Source organism: Macaca fascicularis, chromosome 9, assembly GCF_037993035.2.
Source record: "Macaca fascicularis isolate 582-1 chromosome 9, T2T-MFA8v1.1".
Classification (NCBI taxonomy): domain Eukaryota; kingdom Metazoa; phylum Chordata; class Mammalia; order Primates; family Cercopithecidae; genus Macaca; species Macaca fascicularis.
The window spans coordinates 86,578,819-86,590,864 of record NC_088383.1 but is presented as its reverse complement, the minus strand read 5'-3'; the positions used below and the strand labels follow the sequence as shown (position 1 = coordinate 86,590,864).

Genomic DNA, 12,046 nt, shown 5'->3' with positions numbered 1-12,046 from the left:
CCTCCCAAAGTGTTGGGATTATAGACAGGAGCCACTGCGCCTGGTCTGGCTTGATAATTTTTAATAAATTTATGTAGATGTGTGATCATCACTACTTTTCTCCATGTCTCCTAAAAACCAATCCAACTTCCCAGGTTAATTTCTTAATGAGTAGCAAGGCCTTACTCTTTTCACCTCAATCCAAGCAAATGTTATCTTTCTGGATATACTGGATATGTTTCTATCATTTTAAAAAATGCTGTGAATTATGCCTACTTATATTCCAGTGAGGATGATTTGGGTGATTTTTTAAAAGTGGGAGTTAGTTCCTCTTATAAATTTTTCTTTTCTTAGTTATGCAACCAGAGCATGTTGGTCCCAACCACACTGGGTACAGGAAGGTCATTCATTGGACAAAAGACTACACCAGGTACCATGTTGCATAAAAAGCATGAGAACCTTGGCTAAGTGACTGTGTACTTACTATAAAAACATTGACACTTGGTATAAACTGTGATGACAGCGCCATCTGATGGGAAGGTGTGAGGGCAGAAGCCATCAAGATGACATTTCAAAAATAGAATTTTGAATCATCTCCCTTTTCTGGTTTAGATAATGGATATTGAGATAGATGCAGTTACACTTAGGAATCTGTCTTTCTTTGGGTTTTGTATGCCTTTCAAACCTAAAGGTGGGAGAAACTAAATCAGAAAACCAATCATTCCTTTTAGCCATTTCACTGTATTTTTAAGAAACATTTTAAAATATACAAAAATAGGGTCAGGCACGGTGGCTCATGTCTGTAATCGCAGCACTTTAGGAGGTCAAGGCCGGGGTGGGGGCGGATCACCTGAGATCAGGAGTTCAAGACCAGCCTGGACAATATAGTGAAACCCAGTCTCTACTAAAAATACAAAAAATTGGCCGGGCGTGGTGGTGGGCACCTATAATCCCAACTACTCAGGGAGGCTGAGGCAGGAGAATTGCTTGAACCCAAGAGGTGGAGGTTGCAGTTAGCCGAGCTCGCGCCATCGCACTCCAGCCTGGAATGACACAGCGAGACTTCAAACAGACAAACAAACAAAAACAAACTTGGACACAGCAATTCATTGGATTTTCGTGGCGGTTGATACTTTACAGTTAAATATGTACTGCATACATTCAAGTCAGGAGCATGCTCTGGTACAGAACTGATTTGTCTTTTATAGGCGAATGGACATACCTGTGGATTTTAGACCCTAATGCCTAGCTTTAAAAAGGGTCTGCTATCTTTGATTTGGCATTTGAAATTCTCTGGTCCAGCCCAATGAACCTTTTTAGGCTTAATTCCTACTATCCTCCACTGAGGACAGATTGTTTTGCAATCTCCAGTAGTTCTCAAACTTGGTTGCACATTAGAATTACCTGGGAAAATTAAAACAACAATATCCAGGCCACATCCCATACCAGTTTATATAGAATTTTTCGGGATGGGGCCCAGCATCAAAAATTTTTAAAAACTCTAGATAATTTGAGAGCCAGTCAAATGTTCTGGAGCAGTGCTTCTCAAAGTTTAATCGGCATTACGTAGGAGTCTTTGAGTGCAGATTCTGATTCAGTAGGTCAGTGTGTCTGAAATTCTGTTTTTATTTATTTATTTTTGAGATGGAGTCTTGCTCTGTTGCCCAGGCTGGAGTGCAATGCGTTCTTGGCTCACTGCAACCTCCGCCTCCCGGGTTCAAGCGATTCTCCTGCCTCAGCCTCCTGAGTAGCTGGGATTAAAGGTGCCCACCACCATGCCTGGCTCATTTTTTGTATTTTTAGTAGAGATGGGACTTCACCATGTTGGCCAGGGTGGTCTTGAACTCCTGGCCTCAGGTGATCTGCCCGCCTCGACCTCCCAAAGTGTTGGGATTACAGGCATGTCACCACGCCCAGCCTGAAATTCTGTATTTCTAACAGACTTTCAGGCATGCTAGTCATGCTGATACTGTGGTCCACAGACTTCACTTTGAGGATCTAGATTACATGCCAGGTATCAACTACAAGTTGTTTTCCCACTTCATTGTCTTTGCTCATGATTTTGTATCCACCTATACTTGCTTCTCTGATGATCATCTGTGGCTAACTCCTCTTCTACCCTTCAGATTTGTTTCAAATGCCACCTCCTTGAAAGTGCAGACTTCACTCTCCCTAATGAAATCTACCTTTGTAGTTCAACTCTTACTCATCTTTAAGACTTAGCTGTGTCATGGCTTAAAGCCTGAGCCCACTGAGGACAGAGAGGTCTTTACTCTAGTTCTTTGTTTCTCTCCCTACCCACCTCTCCCTTCCCCTTCTTTTCTCTTTTTCCTTCTCTGTAGTTACAGAAATCATGCACTAAGACTTTTTTCTAAAAATTAATTTTAATTACTTTATGTAACTAAAATAAACTACAGTGCAGTTTTAACATAATTCCCAATTCAGGTAGCTTTGTTTTTTCACTAATACCAAGAAATAGGGCTTTTTTGTTTGTTCTTTTCTGTTCACTTGTGAGTAAAAAGTATCTTAAGTCAAACGGCTGGAAAAAAAATACTGGAAAACTATTCATGTTTTAGCAGTGAGAGAAAAACATAACAGTAATAAAATTTTATTACTGTTATTATTTTTATTAGGTAAAGGTATTTATTCTAAACGGTTCTAAAGTGGGTTAGCTAATTTAATCCTAATAACCGTGAGGTACTATTATTTTTTCCATTTTATAGATAAGAAAATGGAGCCACAAAGCTTTTATTTATTTATTTTTTAATTAATTTAGTTTTTTTGAGATGGAGTTTTGCTCTGTCGCCCAGGCTGGAGTACAGTGGTACGATCTTGGCTCGATACAACCTCTGCCTCCTGGGTTCAAGCAATTCTGCCTCAGCCTCCTGAGTAGCTGGGACCACAGGCACGTGCTACCACAGGTGCGTGCTACCACGCCTGGCTAATTTTTGTCTTTTTAGTAGAAATGGGCGGGGTTTCACCATGTTGGCCAGGCTGGTCTCTAACTTCTGACCTCAGGTGATCCACCTGCCTCGGCTTCCCAAAGTGCTGGGATTACACTGCATCCAGCCAAAAAGAGAGCCATAAAGTTCTCTTAAATAGCGAGCTCAAGGTTACAGTTAATATATAGTGGAACCAGAATTGGAAATCAAGCCTCTAGCTCTTTATCTTGAAGCCAAGGCTTTTGTTAATAGGAATTTTTTAAGGGTAAGAAAAATAAAAAATATATAATACAAAAACGTATTTACTCTATATGAATTCTGGTAAAATATTGGGGAGGACAGGGCCCTGAATTTGTAGTGAAGCAATTCAGCCCATAGCTCTGACTTCTGAGAATCAGACTCAGGAAATCCAGACCTGTCATTAACTGCACTCAGCCTTAGAGATTTTGCTGTCTCTTTGTAACTGTTAATTCCTTAGTAAAGAGGAACAAGAATACCTGTTTTACTAATTTCCTAGGGCTACTATGAGAAACAAGCGATACGGAATAGAAACTTTTCTGAAGTGTAAACCACCATCACATGCAGAGGATTTCACACACTGCTGTTCTCACTTCTCCCAATATTATATTCTAGCATCACTGGCTGCTGCTTCTTAGTCCACCAGCTTCTGTAATCCAAAGCTCTTCAAGGTTCTATTCTTGGTTCTCTTAATACTAGTAATAGGTGACACTTATTGAGTGCTTACTAAGGAACGTCATGGTTGGAGTTCTGCAGGAAGAGAGAGGTCAGAGGCAATTTTATTTTATTTTATTTTAAGATGGAGTCTCGCTCTGTCACCCAGGCTGGAGTGCAGTGGCGCGATCTCAGCTCACTGCAAGCTCCACCTCCCGGGTTCACACCATTCTCCTGCCTCAGCCTCCTAAGTAGCTGGGACTACAGGCACCCGCTACCACACCTGGCTAATTTTTTTGTATTTTTAGTAGAGATCGGGTTTCATCGTGTTAGCCAAGATAGTCTCGATCTCCTGACCTCGTGATCCGCCTGCCTCGGCCTCCTAAAGTGCTGGGATTACAGGTGTGAGCCACTGCATCCGGCTGAGGAAAGTTTTTAAAACTCTGAAATGTTGCTTTTGAGGACTCAACCTTTGAGCCCCTTCTTGGCTTACTTCAGCTTTCTCCCTAGGTAATCACATCCATTCACTGGTATTCCATACCCAGGTCTTTTGTGATGATTTCCACATTTTGATATGCACAGCCCCAACTTTTCCTCAGAGCTTCGGACTTGTGTATGTAACATAAATACTTGGATGTCTCATAGCATTTCAAACTCAAGTCCAAGCCTGAATGCCTGCCACTCTTCTTAAAACTCACTCCTCTTCCACTATCATGTAGTTGCTTATACCAGAAATCTGGGAATCATTTTTTTTTTTTTTTTTTTTTTTGAGACAGAGTCGCTCTGCCGCCCAGGCTGGAGTGCAGTGGCCGGATCTCAGCTCACTGCAAGCTCCGCCTCCCGGGTTCACGCCATTCTCCTGCCTCAGCCTCCCGAGTAGCTGGGACTACAGGCGCCCGCCACCGCGCCTGGCTAGTTTTTTGTATTTTTTAGTAGAGACGGGGTTTCACCGTGTTAGCCAGGATGGTCTCGATCTCCTGACCTCGTGATCCGCCCGTCTCGGCCTCCCAAAGTGCTGGGATTACAGGCTTGAGCCACCGCGCCCGGCCTGGGAATCATTTTTGACTCAATGGTTCTTCTCCACTCTGCCCACCACACTAATCTATCAAGTGCTGTCAGTCTTCCCAGCCGAAGCCACCATTATGGCTTAGTTGAACTGAAGCAATAACTTCCTAATTGGTTACCTTCATTTTATTCTTGTCCCCCTATCCATTCTCTACATAGTCCGTGCTCTTAATTTTTTTTTTTTTTAAAGAGGGAAAAAAGACCAAGTTAGATCCTTGCTTAAAATCCTTCAGAGGCTTCGAATTCTTTTACACACACACACACACACACACACACAAAATTATTTTAAATTCAAGGGTACATGTGCAGGTTTGTTACAGATTATTTTGTAACCCAGGTACTAAGCCTAGTACCCAATAGCTAATTTTTCCTCTCCTCTCCCCTCTCCCCGTCAAGTAGACCCCAGTGTCTGTTGTTTCCCTTTTTGTGTCCATGTGTTCTCATCATTTAATTTCCACTAAATGAGAATATACAGTATTTGGTTTTCTGTTCCTGGTTAGTTGGCTAACCAGGTTAGCAATTTTGGTTAGTTTGCTAAGGATAATGGTCTCTAGCTCTATTCATGTTCCTGCAAAGGACATGATCTCGCTCTTTTTTTTATAGCTGCATAGTATTCCATGGTGTATGTGTGTATACTACATTGTCTTTATCCAGTCTACCATTCATGGGCATTTAGGTTGATTCCATGTCTGTGCTATTGTGAATAGTGCTGCAGTGAACATATGTGTGCATGTGTCTTTGTGACAGAACAGTTTATATTCCTTTGGGTATATACACCCAGTAATGGGATTGCTGGGTCAAATGGTAGTTGTTTTTAGCTCTTTGCGGAATTGCCACACCGCTTTCCACAATGGTTGAACTAATTTACACTCCCACCAACAGTGTAAAAATGTTTCCTTTTCTCTACAACCTTGCCAGCACCTGTTATTTTTTGAGTTTTAATAATAGCCATTCTGACTGGTGTGACATGGTATCTCATTGTGGTTTTAATGTGCAATTCTCTAATGATCAGTGATGTTAACCTTTTATTCATATGCTTGTTTGCTGCATGCATGTCTTCTTTTGAAAAGTATCTGTGCATGGCTGGGCACAATGGCTCACGCCTGTAATTCCAGCACTTTGGGAGGCCAAGGTGAGTGGATCACTTGAGTTCAGGAGTTTGAGACCACCCTGGCCAACATGGTGAAACCCCGTCCTATGAAAAACACAAAAATTAGCTTGGCATAGTAGCATGTGCCTGTAATCCGAGTTACTCAGAAGGCTGAGGCATGAGAATCGCTTGAACCCGGGAGGCAGAGGTTGCAGTGAGCCAAGATTGTGCTACTGCACTCCAGCCTGGGCAACAGGTGAGACTGTCTCAAAAATAAAAGAAAAAACAAAAAGCGTCTGTTCATGTTCTTTGCTTACTTTTTAATGGGGTGGGTTGTTTTTTGCTTGTAAAAAGCAAAAATTGACAAACTGGACCTAATTAAGGAACTTCTGCACAGCAAAAGAAACTATCAACAGAATAAAGAGACAACCTACATAATGGGAGAAAATATTTGCTAACTACGCATCTGACAAAAGTCTAACATCCAGCATCTAAATGGAACTTAAATTCCCTTTAGAATGAAATCTAAATCCTTTCCTCTGGCCTACAGGGCTCTGAATGATAGTGTGGCTTTTTTTTTTTTTTTTTTTAAATGTTTTCTTGTGCCTATCTTACCTACCACCAGCTCACCTAACATATTTGAAGAAATGGAAGATCACACACCAATCTTACATATTTGAAGAAATGAACGATCATACACTGATCTTTCATTTCTTCAAATATGTTAGGCCTATTTCCTACCTCAGGGTCCTTGCACATGTTGTACTCTTTGCTTGGGGTCCTCTTCTTCTCCATTATTTTCATAATTGGTGCCACCCATGAGGTCTTAATGTCACGATTTTAGAGAGACCTTCCCTAGCCCCCAAGTCTAAGTGCATTCTCACATTCTTTCATTGGATCCTGGACTTTGTATTTTCAGTGTTTAAACATTTGTACCATTTCTTTTTCCCATTTACGACTGGGAGATCCAGAAAGACAGGGACCACGGAGAATTTATTCACTATTGTAAATCTAGTCCTTCCGCTTTAAGCCAGGCAGATGGCCAAATATTGTTAACTTTTTGGCCTCAGATAAAGGGCTGCCTTGACAAGCGTCACCACTCCTGCCACTCTTGGCTTACACATAGCTGTGAGAACTTGAGCATTTTCCTAGAAGAGGTTTAGAGTACAGTATGTATCATGGAAGTCTTTGCCATGGCTTAAATGACCTTTTATCTGGGGATCTTCCCTTGCTATGACCTCACTAATCAGCCCCCGTTTTTGGTATTTGAAGTAAACTCTAGAGATTTAGAAATGAAGTCTTGCTTTGTTAAGAAAAAAGAATAAAAAAACATGAGTTCTTTCACTGTGTAGAGTAAGAAGAAATTTATGATGGGTTGCTCTTGTACCTGCATTTGATTCAGAATTTGTTTTTGGGTCTCTAATGATCAAATATTATTTATTAATATAAGTAGTAGTTAAGATCTATGTTCTAGATAAGTTCAAATTTTATTCTTTTGCTCCCTATCTGTAGTACCTTGAGTAAATCATTTAAGTTTTCTAAACCTCAGTTTCCCCATTTTTTTAAAAAAGGTGTTGGGGGATAGTTGTATTTACCTTATAGCATTGTTTTGGGGATTTCCTAAGGTAATATATAATTATTTACCTAGTGTCTGCCATATAGCAATCATTTCACAGAAGATGACTATTATTATTCTTTGTAAATACTTTGAGAGAGATAGCTTAATGTAATAGAAAGAACGTCAGGCTGAGAATCAATAATCTTGACTTCAAGTCTTAGCTCTACCAGTCATAAACTGTGTGAAGGCAGAAACATCATTTGACCTGTCCGAGCCTTAATATCCTCATCTGTAAAAGGTCACAAGCAAAATGGCCTGACTTGCCATAAGGATTAAATAAGATAAGAATGTAAATGTACTTTGTAAAGTATAAATCACTCTATACTATGTACAAATCTTGGAAGTCATTGGCTTTTCTCTTTAAAAATAGGATGGCTATGACTGAATATTAAAGAAAAGCAGGTACAGAGTTCAGATAGCTCAAAATTCAACTGGTTCTACAATGGGAAATACAAATTTTGATGTTACCATCTAGGACACAGTCATATTTGGCAGCATTCTGCTTGCTTAGTTATTTTGTCTTTTTTTTTTAAAGAGGCAGCCAGCATGACTATAAAAACTCTCACTATAGTTGCAAATCGATTTTTCTGGAGCACATATATTCAGCCTCCTGGAATTCCAGGCAGTATTCTTGGACTCATTCCCTAAGTTCACTTATGGAAAGTAAGTACTACCTGGAAAGTAAAATTAGGCTTGTCAAGTCACTGTTCTTTCAGTCTGACACATTGTTTGCTTTAGCTGAAGTTATTTTCACATTCATATGAATCTACCCAACGTTCTCTCTCCTTTGAGTGGTGCAGCAAGTGAGTCTGACAACTTCTTTAGAGGATGATTATTTAAAATTTTAAAACCTCCTTTATATTTAGTGAGCAAGCTGTTTTTAAATGAACACAGTCTAAAGGACCCTGGAAGCATAGCACTGTCATATTTTTTGTGTCATTTATTCACAGATATTAGGAATATGTCATTGCAGAAAATGGCTCAGCCAGTGTAGGTAACCTTTTTGGTTCTTTTCCACTTGGAGCCTGAGAATACGATTGAACAAGCTGCTAAACTTTAGGGGCGTACTACAGTTGACTGAATTTTTTTCTACTTTTGTTTCATTTTTCACTTAGAATTGCATGCATGGATGAATTCAAGATAATAAACTCATGCTTAGTATTTTGTGGATCTGCTATAGAGAGGCCTTTCACCAGGTTCAGCAGTAGGGCATGCATAGGAGTGGGTTCATTCTAGATACCGCTACATTGATGTCGTCCTTCATGTTCTCATCTTGGATCCTTCTTATCCAATAAAAACCAAGTTGTGTTGATCTTTTTTGATTTAGCCATCCTCACTGCCAAGCTAGCTTCTGCAATAGTCTCTCAACAGGTTTTCTGTTCATTAATTCCCCGGCATTTAGAGCGAGTGATGCAGAACATAAACTAGATCATACCTCACTCTTGCCTAAAATCCCTTAGTGCTTTCCCACTGCTTTTTGGGTACAGCCCAGAAGCCTTACAGAGATGACTGACTCCTACTCATTCTTTAAAATTCAGCTCAAACATCATTCTCAAGGAAACCTTCTCCGTCACCTCTGACCCAGGTTAAGTCTCTGGCAAACAAGTGGACACTGGAGGCAGCTTGTTTGGGTTTGTATCCTAGTTCTGCCACTTTTTACTTTTGTGAGCTTTGGGCAATTTATGTAACCACTTTGGGCCTGTTTCCTCATCTATCAAACGGGGATGATGAAGGCCTTATCCAAGAGGGCTGGCTGTGAGGATTGCCTGAAGAGCACACATAAAACACTGGGAAGAGGATGTGTAGTAAACATTCTTTCCAGAATGCTCTGCAGTTCTTAGTGGTTTTGTCACTGCCATTAAACGGTCATGTGAGAAAGTCTCAAAGAAATGAAGTAAATGTTATACTGAATAAACAAATGATAAGGCTGGGGGTGGGGGAGGGAGAATTGAGAACTTATCTGGACCTTAGTTAGCTCACATATAAAATTACAGGCAGTGAAACTAGGTTACTTCCCAGCTACTTCCCTCAGCACTCTGCATACCAGTATTCTGGCAAGTAGGGAACAGCAGATGCGTGAAAATGAAAACTAGAATCTGTTTGCTCTTTCTTACTACTTTAACCTGTGGGTCTAAGAGGACTGGAGGTGAACTAAAGAAATGATTTTGCTTTACCTTACAAACTATAGAGGATTTTCTTTTTCACCCCAAATGGCCTTTCTAATTGTAGCTAAGTATAAATAAATAGGACAATGTAAAAGGAAAATAATGTGATCTATAAAGAAAAGTCCAGGCAAATGTAAACAAAGCTCACTTACTAAACATTTATCTTAAACAATAAACAATAGTGCCATTAACCTCCTATTTTTTCCTTTTGTTTATATAAAACACCAGATAGATATGTCATTTAATTTAGACTTGGAAACTCACTTTATTTTAACCAAAATGATATCCTCAGATGCTGTTCTGCTAAAATGGTGAAAGGCTGGATCAATAAAACTCTCAGAGTATAACTGTAAGAATTATTTGTGGCCAAATAGTCTTCCTGTTAGACTGTATAAGGCTATTGTATTTCATAGTCAGCCTTTACTCTTATCACTATTTATATTTGCTCCTGGAAACATAATTTACAATAAAATTGCTGCCTAATTTATGAGGAGAAAGTTAATGGACTGTGAAACCGAAGTCAAGTTTCATTGTGTATATATATGCAAACATAAACAGAACTTGAAGAACTTTGTATTTGATTTTCCAAGCTGGAATTCAGTGAAAAGGAAAGGATGGGGAAAAACCTGAATCACTTATTTAGTGAAATTTTAAGTTTCACAGGAATTTAAGTCCTACTGTTGTTGATATGAACACACCTCACCTTGACTGACCGTTCGCTGTTACGAGTGGCTCTTCTTTTCGACGTGCCGGATTTCTTTCTTCGTTTTCACCTTAAAACCTTCTCCCTGCTTTAAAAGGAATGTACATATTAAGATTTCATAGTAAAAGAGTTTTGGTTATAAAGCAGTCCCATTCTGATCCTTGGAGGCTGGATTAGGACAAGTGAAACAGTTTAAAGCACTTTGTCACTTCATGTCCAAAAATACATACAATCTTTAGCTTAACCACACAGTTTAGCATCATCAAGGCAAGCTAGAGAGCACTGTCAAAGTGAATACAACATAATCGTACTTGACAATAATTCAGTAGGTTAGTGATAAATCAAAATAATGAGCAGCCTGTCCATTTTCTATAGTAGGCTAAAAGAAATCATCACCACAGCTCACAAGGTGGCAGAATTGTAACCAATCTGTTGCAATGAGACTCAAACTTCTTAGTTAAGTACTAATCCATGGAAATGCTGTTGATCTGAGGGACTATTTTTTAGTGGAATTGCCAATGACTTCCTCTTACTGTCAGACCAAGGAAGCATCTATTTTCTATAAACAAATCCTCTCTCTTCACTGAGAATCAGGAATATAGCTCCCCAAGAGCAAAGTTGTGGCACACATACTCAGTTTTTACCCTATTTTTAACAGCAAACAAATGAAGCCTTTTCAATTTTCTGATTTGTACTTCTGATAAATTTTCAGTTTACTTTTTCTAATGTAAACATAGTCTATTGAAGTTTCTATTTTTAAATTGAAAAGGGTAGAGATCTGAGAAACAAGTGAAAAATAACCAGAGATGTTTTCTCTGAGAGAAAGGGGTTGATTGGAGGGATTCTTTAACTGGCACATTGGAAATGGGCTGTTATAAACCCAAAGAGGGGAACCCCCTCCTCAGATTAGGATGGAGGAATTCAGATTTCCCACAGAACGTGTTGGAAAGAGAAAATGCATGGATCTGATGTGCAGATCTTGAACTGAGCCTTTTGCCTTTCTAACTTTTAAAGCCTGTGCTGTTGGAGTGCTCTCCGCCCATGTCCCAACAGACACGCAGCTGAAGGCCAAGCCCTGGGTGGGGCTGAGGCACTGCTCTGAGGTTTGGTGGTGAAGGGTTTTATCTTCTTTCTCCCTCAAACTGGCACATTCTGTCCCCTATAAATGACCTTATCTCTGTGAAAATTCTGAAGACAGTTAAAAAAAAAAAAAAAAGTATGTAACAAAGAATGTTAGGAAGAAAAGTATTTTTCTTTGACTCCGATCAAATGCATAAGATGTCAAAAGCAGCAAACACTTCAAGCTGCCACACTGCAGATGCCAGCCTGTTAGCAGCAATTTCTAGGGAGCGCACAAAGCTTTTGTCCTCTACATTCTCTTTGGCAATCCCTCTCCATTACCACATCATCATGTTTTCTCTCTTGTGGGATAACAATTCGTCTTAATACTTTCCGAGTGATCTGTAGGAAGTAATGGTGAAAAGTAGAGATTTTTCTGTTTCAGGAGGTGACACTACAGCACAAAAGTAGCAGAGTTTTTAATGTAGAAAATCTAAATTCCAAGAGAAGTATGAAATCTCAATGATGATTACTTTTCTGGTGATGAGGTTGCCTTCTTCATCGGTAAATTGTTCTTCTGTGACAGATTCACTAGGAATGTTTTTTGCTTCCTCTCCCTAAAGGATGTGGCATAAAGATTAGCAACATGCTATGGAGAAATCACACTAATCCAAACACCACACACATGCTCTGGAATTTGAGAGAAAGAAGTTGTAAATTCTACTTGCTACTCCAGTGCAAGGAAAAAGGGCT

The 12,046-nt window shown here is 39.7% G+C and overlaps 1 protein-coding gene across 48 annotated transcripts in view; it reads right to left on the bottom strand.

Moving 5' to 3' along the window:
• The window catches only part of ANK3 (ankyrin 3), a 701,337-nt gene that overhangs the window by 3,992 nt on the left and 685,299 nt on the right, over nucleotides 1-12,046 (bottom strand). For 43 of the 48 annotated variants that reach the window (XM_005565791.5, XM_005565789.5, XM_074002068.1 and 40 more), the window contains one exon: nucleotides 10,235-10,322. In XM_005565791.5, coding sequence (XP_005565848.3) covers nucleotides 10,254-10,322 — 69 coding nt within the window. In that variant the 3' untranslated portion in view covers nucleotides 10,235-10,253. Of the gene's footprint in view, nucleotides 1-10,234; nucleotides 10,323-11,635; nucleotides 11,696-11,826; nucleotides 11,911-12,046 lie in introns of all 48 variants that reach the window. The other 5 variants (XM_074002067.1, XM_074002083.1, XM_074002108.1 and 2 more) reach the window with 1 other exon arrangement.